The 26,593-nt window shown below is 36.3% G+C and overlaps 2 protein-coding genes and 1 pseudogene across 2 annotated transcripts; 2 read left to right on the forward strand and 1 right to left on the reverse strand.

Annotated features, from left to right (window-relative positions):
* The first annotated feature begins 558 nt into the window (after positions 1-558).
* On the forward strand, positions 559-7,751 carry LOC122316333 (annotated as a pseudogene).
* A 5,727-nt stretch (positions 7,752-13,478) lies between these two features.
* Positions 13,479-16,043, forward strand: LOC122314699 (protein COP1 SUPPRESSOR 2). The gene is made up of 6 exons (XM_043130229.1): positions 13,479-13,795; positions 13,898-14,167; positions 14,388-14,511; positions 14,870-14,943; positions 15,193-15,350; positions 15,559-16,043. The coding sequence occupies exons 1-6, from the start codon at positions 13,674-13,676 to the stop codon at positions 15,720-15,722; spliced, it is 912 nt and encodes a 303-aa protein (XP_042986163.1). The 5' UTR covers positions 13,479-13,673; the 3' UTR covers positions 15,723-16,043.
* Positions 16,044-23,234: 7,191 nt separating this feature from the next.
* Positions 23,235-24,584, reverse strand: LOC122314818 (putative expansin-A17). Its single transcript, XM_043130427.1, has 3 exons — positions 24,379-24,584; positions 23,958-24,279; positions 23,235-23,823 (listed from the first exon to the last, which is right to left on the reverse strand). The coding sequence occupies exons 1-3, from the start codon at positions 24,518-24,520 to the stop codon at positions 23,514-23,516; spliced, it is 774 nt and encodes a 257-aa protein (XP_042986361.1). The 5' UTR covers positions 24,521-24,584; the 3' UTR covers positions 23,235-23,513.
* Positions 24,585-26,593: the final 2,009 nt, after the last annotated feature.

Genomic DNA, 26,593 nt, shown 5'->3' on the forward strand with positions numbered 1-26,593 from the left:
TAGGTGTGTGTGTAATATCCATTCTTTGCGTATTGTAGTGAAATGGCATCCAAGAATATTGTTGCCGACTTAAACAAATGGGAGAAATTAGATGGAAAAAACTATGACATATGGCATCGCAAGATCCAATATGTCTTAGATGAGCAAGAGGTCTTGGAGGCCTTATCTCACACCCTTACCATGTCTAGGGAAGGGAACTCGGAACAACACAAGATAGATCAACAAGCCTATATTCAATGGGCTAAGAAAAATCGGTGCGCGCACATAATAATATTAAGCAGCATGCACAATGATCTAATGTGTGAGTTCGAGGTCTATGACACTACCCAAAGCATGTGGGAGGCTTTGAAATTGAAGTTTGGTGGAACTTCAGCCACTAGGTTGCGTGGATTAATCATGAGGTTCGACTCCTATAAGATTTGCTCTGACCACACGATGAAGTAGCATCTTAGGGCTATGTCAACAATGATCCGCGAACTTAGGTCGGCAGGAAACAACCTGACAGATGAACAGCAAGTACAGGCAGTGATAAGATTACTACCAAATTCTTGAGAGAATATGAGCCAGAACTTAACGCATAACGAGAATATCAAAGATTTTGATGATGTCTCGCGTCACTTGGAATTGGAGGCCGAGCGCCTTGCTAAGCCTAATCATACGGCCTATGTGGCTAATGCTGGTTCGCGCAAGGCATCAAGGCCTCCAAGAATGAGGTAGCTGCTGGACAAATTAAAAAGGTGTCAGGAACTTCTCAACGCACCAAGAGGGGCAAGCGCGGGAAAAGCAAGTCAAAATTAGAGTGCTTCAACTGCGAAAAGATTGGCCACTTCGCTCGTGACTGTACTAAGCCGAAGAAGGTACACTCTGACTTTTCTCGCACTGTTTTTGTAACTAGCCATGTGATGGTTGTTGACTCCTATCCTTTGTGGACTGTTGATTCAGGAGTGACCGAGCACATAGCGCGAGATAGAGACGGATTTGTGGAGTATCGCCAGATTCTAACTGGGAGCCGTGATATCAAGGTGGGGAATGGAGCTAGCGTGGAGGTACTAGGACTTAGTACCTACAAGCTGGATTTGCGGGGTGGCCGCACTCTTTTCCTCCACAATGTGCTATATGCTCCAAAGATCCGACGAAACTTACTTTCAGTTGTTACTCTATTAAAACTTGGTTTTCGGATTGTTTTTAAAATAATTATGTTTCCTTTCATTTGGGCCATGTATTTTATGGCAATGTTTTCTGCAAGATGGTTTTATGATATTGGATTTAGTTTATTCAAATATAAATGAATATATTGCTTTTCTTTCTTCATCTACTGATAATTTGGATTTATACACATGGCATGCTAGGCTTGGCCATATAGGGTAAGATAGAATGACTCGGTTAGCTAGAGAAGGCCTGATAGGCAATCTCGCTAGGGTCATCTTGCTCACGTGTGAACATTGTCTAATGCGAAAAGTTAAGAGAAACCGTTTGGAAAAGCCACTAAAGCATCTTTTCCACTATAATTAGTCCACTCAGACATCTGTGGTCCAATGAGTGTGAGGGCAAGACACGGAGGTGTCTACTTCATCACTTTTATAGATGATTTTTCACGTTATGGTGATGTCTACTTACTCTCCCATAAGTCTGAAGCATTGGAATGTGTTGAACTCAAGATTTCAAGTTTCATGTGATTATAAATCTACACATGGATTTTGATGATAACAAATGAATTCAAAGAATAAAGAAGTCTCAAGCTCAAGTTGTCTACACAATGGAGTCAAGCACATCAAGGAAACAAGCATGAGCAAGAAGGGAACAAGTTCACATTAAAATTATAGAGTAATGTTGTAAATCTCTTCAAAATTCGAAATTAGGATTAATGCTCAAAATTAATATTTTATCATAAAGCATTAAAATACATTTTCCACATGTGCATGAATATTTTTGAAAATTAAATTTGAAAATTTTGAAAGATGATTGATTGTCATCTTTTGCATGTGCATGCCTTGATTAAAGGGTTGAACTTTGAAAATATTAAAGATGATTGATTGTCATCTTTCACATGTGCATGTTTTATTTATTTTCAAAAGTGATTGATGCTTTTTTAGACTTATACAAAAAGTAAAAGATTAGGTTTGAATTTTTTGAAAATGAAAGTGTGCTCATTTTGTCATATGCCAAAAGTAAAAGATTAGGTTTGATTTTTTTGAAAAAGTGAATGATGTTGTCTTTGACAATTGAGAAAGAAGAACCTTTTATTTGAATTCTTTGAAAAAGTGAATGATGTTGTCTTTGACAATTGAAAAAGAAGAACCTTTTATTTGAATTTTTTGAAAAAGTGAATGATGTTGTCTTTGACATGTGAATCTTTTTAAATTTGAATATGAAGTCTCATATGCCTATAAATAGATCATTTGAGAGCTTCACATTCACAACACCAATAGCATACAACATTCATTCAAAGCTTTCATTCTCTCTTCTCTAAACATTGAGCCTTAATCCTTGTTCATTTTGAGAGATATAGCTTGCGCTGTATTGTTCTTATTTCACTCGTTGAGGAGTGTTTTCTGATAACCTACCCACTATCAGATTTTGTATCAGAAAAAGGGTGTGTATAACCCTTGTGTGTGTAGAAAGTATTCTACACAGGGAATAGTTGAATCACCACGTGTAAGGTGATTGCAAGTGTAGAGGGTGTTCTACACGGATCCTTTGTAGCGGTGTTGTTCAAAGGTGTAATAGGTTTCTATCTCCACCTGAAGGAGGTTGAATAGTGAATTTGGGAATCCTCAAGGGGTAGCTTGAGGCGAGGACGTAGGCAGTGGGGCCGAACCTCGTTAACATACTGAGTTTGCTTCTCTCTTACCCTTACTCCTTATATTTATTGTTATTTCATATTTTGTTTATATTTTATATTATATATTTGATTTATAATTGTTATTTTTTTTAATACAACTCAATTCACCCCCCTCTTGTGTTAGTCATCTGGGCAACAATTGGTATCAGAGCTAAGAGCTCTATTATAAGATTAACTATCTTTTGAGTTAAGATCTTATGGCTAACATTGCAGCTTCATTTGGTGAAGGTCAATCTAGTAGTCGGCCTCCACTCTTTTGTGGAGATAATTACTCATTCTGGAAAGTTAGAATGAGAATATTTCTTCAAGCTCAAGGTAGAGAAATATGGAAATGTATTGTAAATGGACCTTATATTCCAACAAAAGTGGTTGGTGGAGTAAAGGTCAAAAAGGAAGAAGAAGAGTTTGATCGTGAAGACGATAGACTTTATACTTTAAATTTAACTGCTATGAATTTATTATATAATGCTCTTAATGGAAATGAGTTTAATAGAATAATGAATTGCGCTACGGCAAAGGAAATTTGGGATAACTTGGAAGTAACTTATGAAGGAACTTCGCAAGTCAAGGAATCAAAAATTTATATTCTTACTCATGAATATGAAATGTTTAAGATGAATGATGATGAATCTATTTCTAGTATGCACACTCGTTTTACTAACATCATAAACAGCTTGACAGCTCTTGGCAAAGTTTATTCCAAGGTGGAGACAGTAAGAAAAATTCTCAACTCTTTACCAAAACGTTGGGAATCAAAAGTTACAGCGATTCTTGAAGCTAGAGACCTCAAGAAGCTCGAAGTCAATGAACTCATCGGGTCACTTATCACCCATGAGTACACATTGAAAAGAGGAGAAGAAGAAGGAAAGCCAAAGAAGAGCTTAGCACTTAAAGCTGTTCCTCATGAAAGTGAAAGTGATGAAGATGAGGAAAATGACGATAAAGATGAAGAAGTTGCGATGATAACAAGAAGAATTCAGAGGTTCTTGAAGAAAAATAGAACTCCTCCGAGGAAATCTTTCAAAAAGTTTTCCAAGAAAGATTCAGGTAAAAACGACACTTTAATTTGTTATAAATGCAATAAACCTGGTCATATCAAGCCAGATTGTCCTCTGCTAAAGAAAGATCGAAACAAGGGCAAGAAAGCAATGAAAGCTACATGGGATGATGATTCAAGTAGCTCAGATAGTGAAGCAAGCAATGAAGAATCAGCAAATCTTTGTCTTATGGCTAAAGATGACATTGAGGTAACAAATCTTGATAATATTGAAAATCCTTTATATGAAGAATTGCAAAATGTTTTAGAAGAGATTTATGAGGAATTTGAAAAATTGGGTATAAAGTATACTGCTTTGAAAAAGAAAAATTCTTCTTTAACAAACGAAATTGAAATTTTAAGAAAAGAAAGTATCATTTTGAAAGATGAAAATCTTGAATTGAATAAGAAGAAAACCGATTTAGAAAATATTGTTGAAAACTTTACGAATGGAAAAAGAAATTTTGAAAAACTTCTTGGTAGTCAAAGATGTGTTTTTGACAAGGCAGGTTTGGGATATATGCCAAAACAAAAATACAAACCTTATAAAAATTTCTTTGATAATCATTCTACCTCAAAGACTAATATTCAAAATTCTTTTCATAAAAATAATTTTGTCAAAAAAGGATATTATTATAATCATTCAAGTTTTTCATATATGTCACATGCTATTTGTAATTTTTGTAATAGAAATGGTCATAATTATCATACTTGTCCTATTAGAAGAAATCATACAATGACTATTAGGGCCATATGGGTACCTAAAAATCTTGTTTCTTCTAATACTAATAAATAAAGGACCCAAAGAACTTGGGTACCAAGAAAAATCATTTTAATTGTTTTTATAGGTATGCATGAAGTCATCCACAAGCAAAAATAAGTGGTTTTTAGATAGTGGATGTTCAAGACACATGACGGGAGACAAGACTAAGTTCTTTGATCTTAGATCTAAAGAAGAAGGACACGTGACATTTGGAGACAACTCGAAAGGGAAGATCGTGGGAATAGGTAAAATTGGTAATGAATCTTCTCTCATAATTGAAGATGTTCTACTTGTTGAAGGTTTAAAACATAATCTTTTGAGCATAAGTCAATTATGTGATAAAGAATTTACAGTTACTTTTAAAATGGATAAATGCATTATTTTGAATGATCATGATTGTAATATTTGTTTTATTGCTTTTAGAAACAATAATGTTTATACAATTGATTTTGAAGAAATTACCTCACAAGATGCTATTTGCTTGTCAGCTCAAAATGAAACTAGTTGGTTATGGCATAGAAGATTAGGTCATGCCAACATGGAACTTATTTCCAAACTTTCAAAAAATGATCTTGTGAGAGGTTTACCAAAAACATATTTTCTTAAAGACAAAATTTGTGATGCATGTCAATTTGGTAAACAAACAAAAACTTCTTTTAAAACTAAGAAACATATTTCCACTACTAGACCATTGCAACTGATACACATGGATCTTTTTGGACCAAATAGAGTTGCAAGTCTAGGAGGAAAATATTATGCATTTGTTATTGTTGATGATTTCTCTAGATATACTTGGGTCATCTTTCTTGCTCATAAAGATGAGGCACATAATGCCTTTACCAAGTTATGCAAGAGAATTCAAAATGAAAAGGGCTATACTATTTCAAGTATCCGAAGTGATAGGGGAAAAGAGTTTGTTAATAAAAATATTGAAACATTTTGTGATGAAAACGGTTTTATTCATAATTTTTCTGCTCCTCGAACTCCTCAACAAAATGGGGGTAGTAGAGAGGAAAAATAGATCTCTTCAAGAGATGGCAAGAACAATGCTCAATGAGAACAACTTGCCTAGTTATTTTTGGGCCGAAGCGGTAAGTACTGCATGTTATGTTATAAATAGAGTTATGTTAAGGTCTAAATTAGATAAAACCCCCTATGAGCTTTGGAATGAGAAAAAGCCCAACATTGGTTACTTTCATGTATTTGGATGCAAATGTTTTATTTTGAATGACAGAGATAATTTAGGCAAGTTTGATGCAAAATCTGATGAAGGTATTTTTCTCGGGTATTCTACTAATAGTAAAGCTTATAGAGTATTCAACAAAAAGACTTTAACTGTACAAGAATCTATGCATGTAGTATTTGATGAATCTAATTCTCCACTCTCCAAGAAATCTATTGATGAAGAAACAGAAGGTATAAATAACACAGAAAGTCTCAATCTCAACAAAGAGAAAGCAATAGAGGAAGTTCAACATGGAGCCATCAGGAAAGATCATCAAAATTTAATACAAGATGCAACCAAACAGTGGAAATTTGTGAAAGATCATCCAGTGGAACAAATTTTGGGAGAACCTTCACAAGGTGTAAGTACTCGATCATCTCTTAGAAATATTTGTAATCATACTGCTTTTCTATCTCAAATTGAACCCAAAAATATTGATGACGCACTTCTTGATGAATCTTGGATTCTAGCTATGCAAGAAGAGTTGAATCAATTTGAAAGAAATGATGTTTGGACACTTGTTCCTAGACCCAAAAATTATACTATTATTGGAACAAAATGGGTTTTTAGAAACAAGAAAGATGAGTCTGGAGTCATTACTAGAAATAAGGCTCGACTTGTAGCCCAAGGTTTTAATCAAGAAGAAGGAATCGATTATGATGAGACATATGCACCTGTCGCAAGATTAGAAGCTATTCGAATGCTACTTGCATATGCTTGTTATAAAGATTTCAAACTTTTTCAAATGGATGTTAAAAGTGCTTTCTTAAATGGTTTTATAAATGAAGAGGTATATGTTGAGCAACCTCCGGGTTTTGAAAACCATATTTCCCCAAATCATGTTTTCAAACTCACAAAAGCACTATATGGACTTAAACAAGCTCCTAGAGCTTGGTACGAGAGACTCAGTGGTTTCTTGATTGAAAAAGGTTTTTCAAGAGGAAAAATCGACACAACTCTTTTCATTAAATATGAAAATGATGATATTCTTTTGATTCAGATTTATGTTGATGATATAATATTCGGTGCTACTAATGAAAATATGTGTCAAGTTTTTGCTAAGACTATGCAGGAAGAATTTGAGATGAGCATGATGGGTGAACTTACATTCTTTCTCGGATTGCAAATTAAGCAAGCAAAAAGTGGGACATTCATCAATCAATCAAAATATATTAAGGAATTACTGAAGAAGTTTGGGATGGAAAATGCTAAGGAAATTGGAACACCAATGAGCCCATCAACTAAACTTGATAAAGATGAATCCGGTAAGCCAGTTGACTCGAAGATATATCGAGGTATGATTGGTAGCTTATTATATTTAACAGCCAGTAGACCAGATATTATGTTTAGTGTGTGCTTATGTGCACGTTTTCAATCATCTCCAAAAGAATCACATTTAATTGCAGTTAAGCGCATTCTTAGATATCTTAGTGGTACAATTAACCTAGGGTTATGGTACCCTAAGCACACATCTTTCGATCTAATCAGCTACACAGATGCAGATTATGCTGGCTGTAAAATAGATCGAAAAAGCACTAGTGGAGCATGCCATTTCTTAGGTCATGCATTAGTTTCCTGGTTTAGTAAAAAACAAAATTCTGTTGCACTATCTACTGCTGAGGCAGAATATGTTGCTGCGGGTAGTTGTTGTGCTCAAGTTCTCTACATGAAGCAACAACTTGAAGATTTTAAACTCATGTATAATCACATTCCAATCAAATGTGATAATACAAGTGCTATAAATCTTTCAAAGAACCCAATACAACATTCTAGAACTAAGCATATTGAAATAAGGTATCATTTTCTTCGAGATCATGTGCAAAAAGGTGATATAATGTTAGAGTTCACAAACACACACGATCAGTTAGCAGATATTTTCACAAAACCTTTACCAGAAGATAGATTATGTATGATCAGAAAAGAAATAGGTATGATGCATGCTATGAATATCTCTTAAAAGATAGACCAGAGTCAATAAAAATAGAGATAGATTTTTTTTAATACTTTTACATAAATTTGAGATTCTTAGCCTCATGTTTGAGACGCTCATTCTCTTCATACAATATCATGTCATTCTTATTCATGGGAACCGGCAAGCGGAATGAAGAATCTAATAAAGATTTCAACTGTTTATTCTTCTGCCGAATGATTCCTTCCCTTGTGTGAGACTCTTGAACAATTTGTTGAAGTACAACAATTTGTTCTTTGAGCTTTTCAACTTCGTGATTTTTGGCTTGTAGCTGCTGAGAAAAAGCCACAATAGAGGAAGAGTAGCGAGTCCCAAGACTCACCAAGTCATAAATAGCATCAGAATCTGACTTATTAGTCAGATTATTATTTTCTTGCTGCAACATGGCACCAATGGTAGCTGCAGAAAGAACAGGAGGTTGAGATGCAGAATGCCTCATGGATGGATCTAGAGAAATGTTAGAAGAATGAGCCATTGAGAAAAGAATAGAAGGCTTAAAACGAGAATGCTGAAGGAATGCAGATGAGTTATAGAGATGAGATGAAAACTTGATGCGGATTAGATGAACTTCAGGACTGATTTTATAGAGATAGCATAAAGAATAAGACAAACTATTTTCTCTTCAAATCTTATTTAGTCAAAAGAAATACAAGATATGCTGGACACACATTGTCAAAAGTTTTCTTACTAAGCCAGCGAGATTAACAGTAGATTGTCCCTATTTTTCTAGTAAACGATGAACCTCTGCTGTTATCTGCCGATGTTGACCTTGTATCTGAACCCTTTCTCGTTCCAGCTCTTCTATTCGTGGTTGCAGATCATGAGCATACCAATCTGCAAATTTTTTCAACTCTTGGTTTTCTTGCTTTAGCCTTTTATTCTCACTATCCTTATTAGCAAGCTTCTGTCGTAACTCAGATATTTGCATGTTAAGATGATCAATCTCACTCACCCTCGCCATTAACCTTCGAGACATGATCGTAACAGAGGCAGCATATTGATTACTGAGCATTCTTGATTCTGCAATAATCTCAGAATCAGCCTTACTAGAAAAACGGTTCACTGCTCCTATCATGGTATTGACGGCCTCAGGAGAGAAGATTGATGATTGATGCGTCAAGGGTTCCTGATTCAAGTCTGGAACATTAGTGGAAGAGAATTGCTCAGCCATTCTATCGTTGTGGAAAAACAGAACTCAGGTCAAGAAGTGATTATTTTTTTGGCATCCGATAGATGAAAATGATCATTTTTTTATAGAAACTCGGAGCCTTCAATCCCGTTTGTCAACAACATCAGGCGATTGTTTAAATCTTCAGCCGTATTAAATTCATAGAGTTAGGCCTCGAGGCTTTGCAGCACTTGTCGGGTCACGGACGGCTCCATTTTTCAACTATCTACAGTGACTATTAAACGCATCGTTTTCTTCAGTCCATTTTCTTGTTGCGGATCCTTTTTAATGATGCCAAAAGGGAGAGAAGTGTTAGACTAAAACATTAACATTGTTTAAATTGCTAAACTTGTTATATATGCTTGGAATTATATTTATACTTTTGCTTGAAAAACTAACGCATATTTTCAGGAGGAGCTTAAGTATTAATATAGGTTTCAAGTTCTATCAAATATTTGTCATCATCAAAAAGGGGGAGATTGTTGAACTCAAGATTTCAAGTTTCATGTGATTATAAATCTACACATGGATTTTGATGATAACAAATGAATTCAAAGAATAAAGAAGTCTCAAGCTCAAGTTGTCTACACAATGGAGTCAAGCACATCAAGGAAACAAGCATGAGCAAGAAGGGAACAAGTTCACATTAAAATTATAGAGTAATGTTGTAAATCTCTTCAAAATTCGAAATTAGGATTAATGCTCAAAATTAATATTTTATCATAAAGCATTAAAATACATTTTCCACATGTGCATGAATATTTTTGAAAATTAAATTTGAAAATTTTGAAAGATGATTGATTGTCATCTTTTGCATGTGCATGCCTTGATTAAAGGGTTGAACTTTGAAAATATTAAAGATGATTGATTGTCATCTTTCACATGTGCATGTTTTATTTATTTTCAAAAGTGATTGATGCTTTTTTAGACTTATACAAAAAGTAAAAGATTAGGTTTGAATTTTTTGAAAATGAAAGTGTGCTCATTTTGTCATATGCCAAAAGTAAAAGATTAGGTTTGATTTTTTTGAAAAAGTGAATGATGTTGTCTTTGACAATTGAGAAAGAAGAACCTTTTATTTGAATTCTTTGAAAAAGTGAATGATGTTGTCTTTGACAATTGAAAAAGAAGAACCTTTTATTTGAATTTTTTGAAAAAGTGAATGATGTTGTCTTTGACATGTGAATCTTTTTAAATTTGAATATGAAGTCTCATATGCCTATAAATAGATCATTTGAGAGCTTCACATTCACAACACCAATAGCATACAACATTCATTCAAAGCTTTCATTCTCTCTTCTCTAAACATTGAGCCTTAATCCTTGTTCATTTTGAGAGATATAGCTTGCGCTGTATTGTTCTTATTTCACTCGTTGAGGAGTGTTTTCTGATAACCTACCCACTATCAGATTTTGTATCAGAAAAAGGGTGTGTATAACCCTTGTGTGTGTAGAAAGTATTCTACACAGGGAATAGTTGAATCACCACGTGTAAGGTGATTGCAAGTGTAGAGGGTGTTCTACACGGATCCTTTGTAGCGGTGTTGTTCAAAGGTGTAATAGGTTTCTATCTCCACCTGAAGGAGGTTGAATAGTGAATTTGGGAATCCTCAAGGGGTAGCTTGAGGCGAGGACGTAGGCAGTGGGGCCGAACCTCGTTAACATACTGAGTTTGCTTCTCTCTTACCCTTACTCCTTATATTTATTGTTATTTCATATTTTGTTTATATTTTATATTATATATTTGATTTATAATTGTTATTTTTTTTAATACAACTCAATTCACCCCCCTCTTGTGTTAGTCATCTGGGCAACAGAATGTTTTAGGCGATATCTAAGAATGGTTGAGAATCAATTAGACAAGAGTTTAAAAACTCTAAGAACTGACCGAGGACGAGAATATCTCTCTAAGAAATTTAAAAGGCTCTGTGATGAAAAAGGAATCAAAAGATAGTTAACGATGCCGAATACGCTGCAGCAAAATGACGTAGCAGAAAGGAGAAATCGAACACTGCTTGAGATGGTCAGGTCAATGATGATGCAAGCAAAACTACCAATTTCTTTTTGGGGGGATGCACTTTTGACTGCTGCCTACATTCTTAACCGAGTGCCCTCCAAATCAGTAACTTCCACCCCATATAAACTATGGACCAGCGAGAAACCAAATTTGAGTAACTTGCGGCCATGAGGTTCAACAAGTTTTGTTCATGATCTTTCTCATAAGTATGAAAAATTAGGCCTTAGAGGGAAGAAATGTATCTTTATAAGGTACTCAAAACACTCTAAAGGGTATGTATTAATAGGTAAACAAACTGATGGAAGTGTAACTGAGATTGAATCACGAGATGTGGACTTCATTGACAATGAATTTCCAAGTAGAGATGAGGTTGATAGGAGTTTAGAACTTCATGAGATTGTGGAACAAAAGGAAAGTACTCCAAGGAATTTAGTTGAGAATGAGGAAGAAATTCTTCAAGTTCCTACAAATAATAAAAAGGACTTAAATCCTAGTGGGAGCACACCACTTGTCAATCAATCACAACAACCTCAGCCGCGTAGAAGCACACGTGAAAGTATTCCCCGTCGTCATTTTGAGCTTGAAGGGGAAGCTTTTATGGTAGCTCCGCATGATGATGATGATGATGATGAGCCTAGGACAATTCATGAGGCTCTCTCATTTTATACATCTGCATATTGTATGGCCTCTGAGCAGCTACGTACAGCAAGCTTCTTTTCATTATCCACGTACAGTTACGTTTTTCCCTTTGAGCAGCACCCTTAACCCACTACGTTTTCACCTTCATTTCTGCTGAAAATACTGCTACAGCAAGCTAAGCCACCCTGGACACCACGGTGGATGGTACTCTTCCCCTCTACCCACTGCCGTCGAGGGCCTTATTTTCAGTTCTATGAAATAAAAAGCAAATACAGTACTAAACAAATACAAATCTAAACGAAAGAACAAGGCCTAGAAATGAACACAAAAAAAAAAAAAAAAAAAATAGAAAACTAAACAAAGAAACACTGAAAACAGCAAATGAAAACCAGCTGCAAGCATAGAAATGGAAACAGAAACTAGCAAACGAAAACCAGCTGCGTCACCCCCATTCCGACCATCTTCCATGAGGATCTCCACCATGAGTTCCACATGGCTTCACCCCAGAAAGCTCCTTAAAACTCCCATGCAATCCAGCGTGCCTCCCGAAAACCACCTCTGTTTTCCATGGATAAAACAGAGCCACTGAACCCCCGCGGGAGTAACACCCTAAAACTACATGCATATCGTAGCTGTTGAGCTCATAAAACCATGGCTCTACTCACACTGAGACCCTCCCTTTTACCACCACGCCCAGCTACGTGGATTTCCATGATGGTCCCTCTTTGAATCGAAACGCATTCACAGCGAAACAATGACGTCCAAGCCCTCCACACCATCGTGTAAAGACGTCTTCATCACGTCCGAGTGAAGTAAAAATGGTAGAACACTCCAATGTCCCAATGACGTCAAAGCCCTCCACCTCCATAGTATAAAATGCCTTCATCACGTCCGAATGAAAAAAAAATGGTAGACGGCTCCAATGTCCTTGACCATGTAGTGAGAACTTTCAGGCCACTATGATCGCCGCCAACCGATGCTTATTGATGAACGAAAACTAGCAGAAAACAAAACAAAGGGATTGGAGGGCCCCCCCCCCCCCCCCGCCCCCCCGCGGGAGGGTTTACTCCTTTTTTTTCCTTTAGAGAGAATGAGGAGCTTCTCTCACTACCTTAGGAGCTGACATAAAAAATAAATAAAAAAATAAAAAATAAAAAAAATTCAAGTTCTTCTATTCATTTATTCATATATTCTTAGTTATTATAAGTTTTGCATGTTTACAGATAGGTGAAAAACATAAATAATGTTTTAATTATTTTTATATTTTTATATTTTTAAAAAGGAATTTGATTTATATTATTTTATAAAAATATAATTAATAATATAAAAAAATAATTCTATTTAGCATCTCATACACCGCACATATGTTAATATTTTTTTCCATGATATATGAATAATGAGTATAATAATTCGATTAGTTTAGTAAGAATAAAATAAAATATATATATATATATATATATAAGAGTTTGTTACTTATCATTTCACACATCACACATTATATTTATTTTTATTTATATATTTTTTTAAAATTTATTCTTTCTAAACCAATCAAGTTATTCTATTTTTCATCTATATATTATATATTTGATAAGGATAAAAGACTTAAAAATTATATGTAACGTGTGGTATAAAGATAATGAATATAATTTTTATATAAAAATTAATTTATATGCTGCCTAGCTCTTACCGCTGCCCAATTATTTTTTTCATATTTTTTTAAATATAGGTAAATATTTTTAAAATATAAAAAAATATATTAATATATTTAAAATTACTTCCTTAATCATTATATTAAAAAATAAAAAATTTAACCAACATTCAATTAGAGCGGTCAAGCCCCAGTGGCAAACAAGCTTTTCCCTTTCCCCCAATTGTAAGGGTGCATGGCGGAAATCGAGCAGTAATCATCAGAAAGGAGAAAAATCCATCCCCCAAAATCAAGCCCTAGCAGTCAAAATCACAGACAGCAGAAATCTCTTTGGATATTCCTGTATTTCCTGGTTTGTGCGAGCTCGATGCAGGGGGCGAAGAAGAAGAAGAATTTCCGGAAGAGCGGTGCTCCCATTCAACAACCGGACGAATCACATGGGGAGGGAGAAGACCCTATCGTCAAATCCGACGACGAACAAGAAAGGAGGTACCTTTTCCTTTCTACTTAATTACTTGCTTTACTGCTGAATATTAGGTTTTCTTTCCATTTATTCAATGAAAAAACTCCCAACCCTGATTGAGAGTGTAGGATGGTTTTGGAGGAGGTGAGATTCCTGCAAAAACAGCGGGAAAGAAAGTCCGGGATCCCTGCAGTTTCTTCCAATGCATCGTCTTCATCGTCACAAACAACAGGCGGTGTAGGTGCCGGGTTTGGGCTTGGCTTTGCGAAAGTCGGTAACAATCATGGCGCCGCTGCTAAGACCGACGCTGGCGGTGCCACTGACGCCGAAAAGGAAGACCTAGTCCTCCACGACAATTTCGCCCAGGAAACTGCTGTCATGGTCGAAGATCCCAATATGTATGCCAGCTTATCTCTTTTTCGTCTATGGATACATGTAGGAGGATATGTTTAATCTCGTACCAGCTCTACTTGGATTGTACGAGTATTATGAATACTAGCTACACTCTTAACTCAAAACCAACCCTTATGCGATATGATTGAAGTATCTGTGTTTACCTTGTTAATTTTTTTTTTTTTTTTTTTTTTTTTTTACTTCAATTTCAATTTTTCTTTTTAGGATCAACTATGTTGAACAAGAATTGGCCAAGAAAAGGGGCAGGACAATTGATTCCACAGACCAAGCTGAGAACGACCTAAAGCGTGCTGAAGATGAATTGTACAAGATTCCTGACCATCTTAAGGTGACTGATCCAGTGTCTTCCTTGATGAATCGTTTTCTATATCCTAATCTTATTCTGAAGTTTTCCCCCCATGCTTATGGCTGACCTATTGGTGCATATAGCCCGAGAAAAATAAAAATAAAAATCAATGGATACACTTTTTTAAATCAACGGATACATAGTTATTCATATTTAATACTTTGTGCTCAATTTATTTCGTGAACCTAAAGCATCTGACATGTTCATTGGACCAATGTAGACATAAGGAAGCATGCATATACATCCAAGTTACTAGAGTTAACTACTTAATTCCTTCTTTGACATTCTCAGTGCCTTGCACTATGTAAACTTCAATCTGCTTTGGGTTCTTTCCTTGCAGGTGAAGAGACGGAACTCAGAAGAAAGCTCTACTCAGTGGACCACTGGAATTGCCGAGATTCAGCTTCCTATCGAGTATGCCCAATTTTCTTTCCCTTTCCACAGAACATGTGTATTATGTAATGATTATTTCCAATCATCGACCTGCTCATTTTTATATTTGGCGTGCTAAGTTATTTTGTATTTTCTTTAACAAAGTGCTCAATTAGCCTCGAGATGCATATCAAAACACAACCATGTCTTTGACCACATTGAAAGGGAAAGAAATTATTTGACTTTTTCCATGATTAATTGGGTTTCTGTATTTGGTTTAATTGCTTACAGATACAAGTTGAGAAATATTGAGGAAACAGAGGCTGCCAAAAAGCTTCTACAAGAGAAGAGGCTCATGGGTAGGACAAAATCCGAATTTACCATCCCCTCAAGTTACAGTGCTGATTATTTTCAACGCGGCAGGGATTATGCAGAAAAACTTAGAAGAGGTTGGTTATCTTTTTTTTTATTATTATTATCATTATTCTTCTTTTTGGTGAGTACGTTAGCTTTTATTGAATTCCTGAAAAATTGGGGAAATGAAAGGTCTGGACTGTTTTGCTTTATAATGTCAACTTTGCATTCAACTTTTATATGGCACATCTTTTAATCATTTGAACGCTTTACCTCTACTGCTAACCAATGAGAAATCTGCAGACCATCCGGAGCTGTACAAAGACAGAAGCTTACCAGATAATGGCGCTGGATTCAAACAAAATGAGACCAGCGCGGATGCAGCTGTACCGAGGCAAGCTGCAACCGATGAGTTCATGCTAGATCGCTTCCGTAAACGAGAACGCCACCGTGTGATGCGGAGATAATTTGCACGCACTTGCTTGTTACTGCAATTCTTGGCACAATAACTTTCAAGAATGGTTTTTGTACCCGTTTGTCCTATGATCTGTTATTCATTTACATTGCAGCTCCCAGCTGTTAATGCGCAACACAGGTCATGTTGCTGCAGAAGTTGTTTTTGCCTTTAATTTTTGGTGTACCCTCTTTGAGTTGATTTGCGTAACTTTATAATGCCGTAGACAACAGATGGGTCTAAATCTTTTTTTTCTTTTTTAGTAGTTATCAAGCTACTCTGGGCGTTGATCCATTTTTAGATGATTTATTAAGTTTCCAATCTTAATGGTCAACTGTCTCTTTTTTTGGTTTTCAAGCAAATACTCCCGTTATTTATATGGAAAAATCTTCTTGTCATCCTCACACATCACACTTATTTTAATTTTTTTTAATTTTTTCTATAATAAATATGTAGTGTGTGGATGATAAATAGAATAATTTAATTAGTTTAATAAGAATAAAATAAAAATAATAATATTTTAATATATAAAGTGTGTGGTATGGGATGATGTGTAGCATTTTTCTGTTTATATTGTTCAAATTATTTATATTGGTTTTATTGTTCAATAAAACAAATAAATCTTTTTATACGATGACTATCAGAGGAAAACTCACAAACTTTGTTTAAGAGGAAGGAAAATTGTCTTTTCCATCATGTTTTTTATACATTGATGAGTAATCTCTTTGCTTTCTGGCATTTCCGGTTCACACTGAACTAGAGAGAGACATTCTTTGCCAAGGGAATGGCAATATGCACTTCCTTCAGCAAAGCTTAGGAAAGGTAAGGTTGTACAATGAAACTGCAGCATGTTTGATGCGTCTTTGCAGGTGTTATGTGATTTTAAGGTGATCAGCATGCACGTTTTTCGTTTATGTCAAGTCTCCGTTATATTACTCGCTGGATGTTTGTTATGGGATCCTCCTGTACATCTTAAGGTAGGATATATATTTGACACGCGCGCACACTTAAAAAAATGTTTCTTATGGGTCCTTTTGGCCTCATAGACATCCCAATATGTCTAAAATACGGAACAGATGGGATCTCGGGGAATCGAATCCCCCCTAAGAAAAGGGAAATGTATTTTAACTGCTACTTGATAACTTGGCACATATGGAACCTACCAAGCAGTGAACACAAGCTCTCTCTCTCTCTCTCTCTCTCTCGAGTAAAACAATCTGGTTTTGGGTTTGGATTTGTGATCATTTTCATCTGTTTGATCTCAAATCTTATTGGTGATTTACTGATTTACTACCCAATAGGCAATGGTGTTGAAATTAAAGGATACAATGCCTACGGTTCTACCTGATACAGCAATCACATGAGGCAATTCTGTTATGCATTATGAGCTGTCAATTATTCTTTATTTGTTTTTCTGTTATTTCATTCAGACTTTGTAATCTATAAATAGCGGCACATAGCTTGTACAGAAACAAGAATATTTTGAATGCAATTCAGTTATTCCAATTTCAACTTTCTGCTGCCTTCATATTCTTCATGCTCTGTTCTTCTATTTTACGTTTCCTGCAGTGCTGTTAATATGGTATCAGAGAGCCAATGACAGACACCCCTCCAACCAACGATAACAATATGCCCTCCAATCCCGAGACCAACCCCCACCATCCTGCTAACCCCTATTACATTCAGCCCGGGGAAGGAGCTTCTTCCCCACTGGTTCCAGACCTTCTAACCACTGAGAACTATGTGACTTGGGCAAGGACCATGCGCCGAGCCTTGAACATCAAAAACAAATTGGGATTCATTGATGGCACAATTCTTAAACCATCAAATGCTTCAGATCCTCTCTATGCTGCTTGGGAACGTTGCAATGATATGGTGATTGCTTGGATTCAACACTCCGTTGGCTTTGAACACAGAGCAAGCATAGCTCATGCAAACACTGCAGCTGCTGTTTGGAATGATCTCCGTGAGCGATTCTCCATTCAAAACGCTCCACGAATTTTTCAACTCACTAAATCGATCTCAACACTTACTCAAGATGATGAATCGGTTAGTCAATATTATAATAAACTCAAAAGTTTCTGGGATGAATTGGAAATATATGAACCCATGCCATCCTGTACGTGTGGTTCAGTGAAAATTCTGATGGATTACACTCACCGAAGCAAGGTTATGCAGTTCCTCATGGGACTGCATGAATCATTTGACGCCGTTCGAGCACAGATTTTACTTTATGACCCTCTCCCAACATTGAATCGTGTCTTATCTCTTATACAACAAGAGGAACGGCGGCGTCAACTTAATTCTCCTTCAGCACCGATTGCAATGGCAGCAAGAGGACCTGACCAACGTAACCAAACTTCCTTGCGTAAAGATCGACTGTTTTGCACTCACTGCCACATTCAAGGACATTCATTGGAACGCTGCTTCAAAGCAAATCCTAATCTCCCTGTGTGTTCCCATTGTCGCATACCAGGACATACCAGAGACAAATGTTACAAGCTAAATGGATTTCCTCCAGGTCACAAAAATAATTCCAAGCTTAAATCATATGCTAATCAATCTTCATTTGGACAGGAACAAATCGGCAATGGCTCACCTATTACTCAAGAACAGTACGCTCATCTCCTTGCCTTACTCCAATCTACTCAACTTCCAGCAACTACACCTGCTGCAAATCATGCTTGTTCAAATTCATCAGCCTCTACAATTTCCCCTGTTTCTGGTACTTTTTGTTGCAATTCTGCTGACACTTCACACAATATCACAAAATCCATTCACTCATGGATAATTGACACCGGAGCTACAGATCACATGATCTGTAGCCCCACTCTTTTCACTCATAATGTGACTCTTATCTCACACACGATCAAGCTTCCAAATGGCACAACAACACCTGCCACACACGTAGGAGATATTCATCTTTCTGATCAACTCATTCTCAAACATGTGCTTTGTGTACCTGCTTTCTCATTCAATTTACTCTCTGCCAAATCTTTATCCACTCATTCGAATTGTTGTCTCATCTTTTCTTCTAACTCTTGCTATATTCAGGACCTTTCATCCTGGAAGACGACTGGCATGGGGACAATGCATGATGGACTCTATCACCTCCAAAATACCAGACCAGATCCCACGGCTTTACAGCTTTTTTTTTCAAAATTCTGTTCCAGCTATGTTAACACTACACATGTTGCACGTTTTGATGAATTCACACTATGGCATTACAGACTTGGACATAGTTCCATGACACAGCATGTATTGAACGATATTCACAAATCAAATTCAAGACCCACGGGTTCATCCAACATCCCTTGTGAAATTTGCCCACTTGCAAAGCAACACAAACTCTCATTTCCTCAATCAAACACCAAGGCTTCAAAACCATTTGACTTAATTTCTGTTGACATTTGGGGCCCCAATTCGATCCAAGCTCACAATGATGTCAAATACTTCCTTACAATTGTTGATCAATTCACCAGATGCACCTGGACATATTTACTTCGAAATAAATCTGAAGCTCGCACATCCATTCAAAATTTCTTTTCTCTTGTAGCTACTCAGTTCAACACACAAATCAAAACAATCAGATCTGATAATGGTGCCGAGTTTAATATGTCCTCATTCTATGCTTCTAAAGGAACATTACATCAACTTACTTGTGTCGCCACTCCCCAACAAAACGCCCTCGCTGAGCGTAAACATCAGCACATATTAAACGTCGCTAGAGCATTGAAATTTCAATCAGGCCTACCTCTAAAATATTGGACAGAATTCATCATCACTGCTGTTTACTTGATCAACCGAACCCCTTCTCCAAACCTTCAAGGCAAGTCTCCATTTGAAATGCTGTATAACAAAAAACCATCATATTCCCACCTCAAAGTATTCGGATGTCTATGTTTTGCTTCCACATTAACCCATGGTCGTTCCAAGTTTGATGCCCGAGCCAGGAAATGCTTGTTTATCGGATATCCTTATGACGTTAAAGGATACAAACTCCTTGACACCACCACAAACCAAATATTCCTGTCCCGTGATGTCATATTTCATGAAGAAATTTTCCCACTCAAACAAACCAACGTCCAACCCGAAAATTTGCACAATTCCCCTCTACTTCATTCACCTCCTGTATATCTTAATACCACACCTTTCGTCGAAAGCCAAAACTCCCATATTTCACCTCCGCCCAACTCACAAATACCAACACCTGACACTTCCCATCAAACACCTCCTTCACACCTTGATTCTATACCTCCCATTGACAATTCCAACATTACACCAACTGACATACCCTCCCTTACAAATACCTCCCCATCATTCCCCTTACGAAGATCCACCAGAACTCGAACCGCCCCTGCCTACCTCAAAGAATTCCATTGTAATGCATTGTCACCATCTCCGTCTGATTCCGAGTTGGAAGCTACTGGATCTGCCAGCAACACAGGTTCGAAAATTCCTTTTCCTCTCTCTTCTGTGTTGTCTTACAATTTTTTATCACCATCATTCAAAGCATTTACAGCTTCTATCTCTGTCCACACCGAACCAACATCACACACTCAAGCCCTCAAAAGTCCCATCTGGTGTAAGGCAATGGAGCAGGAACTCACTGCTCTAGAGCTCAATGAGACATGGTCCATCGTCGATTTACCTCCTGGCAAGAAGCCGATTGATTGCAAATGGGTATACCGGTACAAATTCAATGCTGACGGCTCTATTGAACGTGCTAAAGCGAGATTAGTTGCAAAGGGCTTCACTCAACGTGAAGGAATTGATTTTCATGATACATTCTCACCGGTTGCTAAGATGGTTTCTATCCGCGTTCTCCTTGCTGTGGCTGCCATAAAAGGGTGGGATTTACAGCAATTAGACGTCAATAACGCATTCTTATATGGAGAACTTGACGAAGAGCTGTATATGCGGCTTCCTTCTGGCCTTACTTCCACACAAGCAAACAAAGTGTGCAAACTGCACAAAAGTATTTATGGTCTCCGGCAAGCATCTCGCCAATGGAACGCAAAGCTCTCATCCTCCCTTGCTGAATTTGGCTTCGAGCAGTCCAAGTCGGACTACAGTTTATTCATCAAACACACGGCATCATCATTTACAGCACTATTGGTCTACGTTGACGATATTATTTTGATGAGTTCAGACCACAAATCAGCCGATGAAGTCAAGCACTTCCTCTCAACCAAATTCAAGATAAAAAATCTGGGTTCGCTCAAATATTTCCTCGGTATGGAAATTGCTCGATCAAAAGCTGGAATTCAAATTTGCCAACGTAAATACACCTTGGATATCCTATCCGAGACTGGCATGCTTGTTGCAAAGCCCTCACCCATACCAATGGAACCAAATATTAAACTTCAAAAGGAGGAAGGAGTCGTATTTCATGACCCTACTCTGTACAGGAAATTGGTTGGTAAATTACTTTATCTCACAAATACACGGCCTGATATCAGTTACAGCGTGAATCTTCTAAGCCAGTTTATGGAAGTTCCACGTATACCTCACTATGATGCTCTCATTAAGGTCATTCGGTATCTCAAAAATGCCCCAGGCCAAGGACTCTTCTTTCCAGCCAATTCACCAATAAAAATCACAGCTTACTCAGATGCTAATTGGGCCAATTGTCCCGACACACGACGATCAACAACTGGCTTTTGCGTGTTTATTGGTCAATCTCTCGTCGCCTGGAAATCAAAAAAGCAGAATACTATCTCGCGATCCTCGGCTGAATCCGAATACAGGGCCATGGCTGCCGTGGTTTGTGAACTTACTTGGCTCCGATATTTTCTCAATGATCTTTGCATTACGATTGACGATCCAGCAACCTTGTATTGTGACAATTTGGCTGCCTTACATATAGCTGCCAACCCCGTGTTCCATGAGCGAACCAAGCACATCGAACTAGATTGTCATCTAGTTCGTGACAAAATTTCAGCTGGCCAAGTAGCTACTGCACACATGCCCTCCTCTTATCAGTTAGCTGATCTTCTTACCAAGCCCGTGCATTCTCCAGCACTTACTAGATGTTTGTCCAAGATGGGAGTCTTCAACATCTACTCTCCATCTTGCGGGGGGCTGTTGAAATTAAAGGATACAATGCCTACGGTTCTACCTGATACAGCAATCACATGAGGCAATTCTGTTATGCATTATGAGCTGTCAATTATTCTTTATTTGTTTTTCTGTTATTTCATTCAGACTTTGTAATCTATAAATAGCGGCACATAGCTTGTACAGAAACAAGAATATTTTGAATGCAATTCAGTTATTCCAATTTCAACTTTCTGCTGCCTTCATATTCTTCATGCTCTGTTCTTCTATTTTACGTTTCCTGCAGTGCTGTTAATAAATGGTGTCGACCGTCACTATTTAATTTTCTTCATTAATTAATTCCTCTTTTTATATTGTATTGTATAAAATATCCCTTGGAATAATATTCTGTGGCAGCTTCTGTGCAACAGTTTGCTGATTCATAGGAAGCAATTGTTTATGATATTGGATCAACAGTACTTCCCATGCATTAAAAGTATGTATGTGTGCGTATATATATATAAGTAGTTCCGTACGTACACATCTTCGATTTCAAGAGGACCTTTAAAGTAGTTACATGCAGTACTTTAGAAGATCGATCCTAGCTGACCAGCGTTGTGTTGACCCCCAATCCTAATTCATCATAACCAAAAAGTTGGTTGAAAGGGTAAAAAAAAAAAATGAACATTTTTTATCTTTTCTTCAAGCCAGCTGTGGAATTAAATATAAAAAGAGTAGCAAACGTCTTATTTATATATATTACTCGCAAACCTAAACGGCCCGTGCAATGCATATGAATAACTAGATTTATTAAAAAAAAATTTATATGCATTCAATTTTGTATGGTCATTACGTATTCTATTAATGTGATTAATTGCGTTATTTTTTAATATAAAATAATTACTTTGATCAATCACATTTATAGAATACGTAAAATATACGTAAAAGTGTCTGTACATATGACTGTATATAGCAAAACTCGTCACATATATACATTGAATCAATATGCACATTGCAACTTTATCATGAGATAAAATATGTTAATTTGTAAGTTTGTTTATATGAAGTTTTTTTTTCAGTGACTAATATTTTTCTTACTAATTTACATGCGGATCTTTATAACTTCCTTTGACATCCAATATCCTTAATTCGTGAATCTACTATCTTCAAATAAAATTGATAATTTAATTAGATGCAATAAGATTAGTTACATATATTATTTAATAATTTTCAAACTAATTTAATAATATAATATTATAAAAGAGTGAATGATGTGTACACAAGTTGCAGACAGAGAGCAAAACTCATATCTTATTTCTAAAATTAGATACAATCATAAGTTGTATAAGCATCGTCCAGTTTTTTTAAAAGAAATGAAATTTATTATTAAAAAAATTAATCTTTCATATGTTTAATCAATTTTTTAAAAAAGAAGCACTCTATGATTCTTATATACTCTATGACTATAAATAATTTTCTCTTATAATAGATGGATTAGATATATTTATTTATGTCAAGCGAGTATATCCACGTCGCCTTTTCCTGCTTACAATATTATATGTATATATATAGGGTTTACCAAACTTGGTGGGCTACACAGCAAAACGCAGAGCCACGACCCTGAAAACAATTTTAAAAAAGAGGAAAAAAGAAAAAAAGAAAAACAATCTCACATTTATATATTGTGTGAGAAATTAACGGAGAAAAGAAAAACATATATCGTGTGTGTATATATACGTTGCATGTATATATATTGAATCACCATCTAGAATTGGACGTTGCTGGAGAAGGACTGGCCAAAATTCCAATTGGAAGGCACCACGTTAAGAGCTGTGCGTGTTTGTCCATCGCTGGTTTGGACTCTGAAGGACAAGCTCTGACCGTTGAGATAGGTAAGGCTCTGCCAATTCACACCCCAGTTTCTTGACATGGTTTCCCAAGTACTTGATTTCGACCCTTTGATCCAAACATTAGAGATCTCTCCAACTCCTCCTACGTTGGATATGAGAACCAGTTCGAAGTAATCTCTCCCGTTGATGGTAAACCTAATGCCTCCACTCCTCTTGCATCCGACTCTGGCAATTAAATTAATTAGCCAAAACAATATCGTAAATTTTATGCAAGTTTTCAAAGAAATTAACATAAAAAACTTGACATGCATGGTTTTTTTTTTTTTCAACCAAATTAGCTAGACATGATAAACACTTACTTCTGATATAAAATAGGAACAATTCCGGCTTTGTATTTGGCAATTGTCTCAAATGCAGGCTGAGACATGTCGAAGTGTGGGAGGGGAGGATTGCACCAGCCGCCATTGTCACTGGGTAGGTCGTTGTTTGGAGGACAAAAATTGGTGGCGGTGATGGTAATGGAGGTGCCCTTGAGGCACCACTGGGGCACCTTGCTTGCATCACAGACCATCTGATAGCAACCACCGCATGACTTGCCATCGTTGAATAAAGCCGTGCTCAGAGCTGCAGTCTCTATGCCATAACCGTCTGTGTAGAGGTTTCCATAACCACACGCACCCCCTGATATCATGTAGAGATCAAAACAATCAGCTAAGTACGATTAATTCTAAAATGGGGAGACAGGGAAATATAAGAAAAGAGTAAATCTTGATGACTGACCCGCGGTTCCTGAAGCATCGCTTCCGCCGTAGAAAGTTGCATGGGCTTGCAGCCAAGCAGCCAATACTACTGTGAATTTTGTGGTGAATACCCCAAGAAGCAAGATAAAAGAAGTGAATGCATTGATCGGCCGGTGTGCCATTTCTCTAGCTCTTATCTCTCGAAAAGAAGCACCTCCTTTGCTTTGCTTTGATGCTGAAGATGGCCGAGTCCCTCTGTTATTTATAAACGCTGTTTAGGGACGGCTACCTGATAAGATCAATTATTGAGGGAATGTAGAATGCAATAGTAGTATGACTGTAAATGCGTTGACTGGGGGTGGTTTTATAAAATATATATATCTGTAAAAAATAAAACATTATATATACATATATATATATATATATATAATGCTTTATTTTTTTTTTTTTTTTTTTTTTTAAATGTAGTGGCAAATGTCGGTATATATACTCGTCCAAATTGAAGAGAAGCTCGTTAGTTGGAAACCAGCTCTTAAAGTCGGTGCTAATTTGTTTTCCCATTTAATTTTCCAAGAAGACCATTCAACAAAACAAATTATTTACAAGTTTATTTATTAACATAATAAATACATCACTCATCATCATATCATATGAATGATGAAAACCTATCGCTTCAAGTTCAACTAACATGAAAAAATAAAAAATTTGTGTTTTAATATTTTTGTAACTGTTTTTTTTTTTTTTTTTTTTTTAACATGTTAAGAATGTGGGCAAACAATTTTCCTTCTCTCTTTCAAGACTATTTTCATGATTTTATATTCTGGCTAGCCCCTCACGCATATGCAATCCCACAATCACCGGACATTTAAGTCACATTAGACCCTAATAAATTGAAAATGGTCTCAAAAAGATTATTACAAAAGTAAAATTTGAAACCAACTGTTAAGCCATATTATGCGAGAATATGCTAGCCAATGTCTTACATATTCAATGTGAATGGATCAAGAAGGGGGAACAAACGGCCTCCCCACCAAGCCTATTCACACCACTTATGCCCCATTAACGGAAGAGAGTACTCCAAGTAGTAATCACGTTTAGAAAGCACCAGGGCGAGAGACTGAGCGGATGTTTGAAGAATGAGATGACAAAATTTGCTTTAAATAGTAATAAGATAGTTTGTGAATAGTAATGAGATAGTTTGAGTTAAGTATTTATTGAGTTTTGAGAAATGAGAAAGAAAAAGTTGAATAAAAAATATTATAAAGTTTAAATAATATTGTTAGAATATAATTTTGTAATATTATTTTTGTTTTGAGATTTGAAAGTTTTAGATTATTTTTTATTTGAAAGTTTGGAAAATGTATAATGATTAGTTTGAAAAAATCGTAATGATTAGTTTGAAAATATTTGTATTTAAATAATAAACAGAAATAAAATGCGATGAGATGAAAATTGTTTAATTTCAAACATCCATGAGAGTCCTAATAAACTCGGAACTAGGATATCGCTCGTACAGTTGATTATGGTATCCGTGGTACCGTCATGAATAGCACCTTTGAGGTGCATTTTGCAGATTGCCAACGAGCCAATAGAACCATATAATAACTTACATTTGGATTATTTATTATTCTTTATTGTTCCTGGTTATATGTTTATTGTCCTTCAAACTTCAATTTTATAATTTAAAATAAATAAACGATTCAAATCAAGCAGATAGTATAGAACATTGTGCATGTGCTACTGGAAAATGGAAGTCAATTTGAACACAAAGAGATAAAAGAAAGTCAATACCTGTATGTTTTTTATGGTAGCCGGGAGGGGACATGCATAGTTAATGCACATGCAATTGCCGAGACTTGTTTATCAAGAAATTGAAATATAGATGAAGAAAAATGAATGTGAATGGCGGAAGAGGATTAAGATATAGCACAAGTCAGCTTTGATAAATATGTAATTAATCAAAGCTCTTGACATGCATAGCGTGCCCCATATTATGCCATGTCTTATGGGCGGCAGCTTCCACCCATTTGGCACATGGGTGATGCAATCCCTGATGATCTCCTGCAAACCACAAACTTGTACTATATGACAAAATCATTAATCAGCATCTATTTCTAATTTACATGGCTTTTCTTGTAACCAAAAGAAAAAAGGAAAATCCTCATGCGTTAGATTATTAATCTTCAGACAAACCAGAGACTTCGGGCCACGAGATTGTAACTTTTATCCATAGCGGTTGGTATTTATACTATAAG

This window comes from Carya illinoinensis, chromosome 7 (genome assembly GCF_018687715.1).
Source record: "Carya illinoinensis cultivar Pawnee chromosome 7, C.illinoinensisPawnee_v1, whole genome shotgun sequence".
Taxonomy (NCBI): Eukaryota; Viridiplantae; Streptophyta; class Magnoliopsida; order Fagales; family Juglandaceae; genus Carya; species Carya illinoinensis.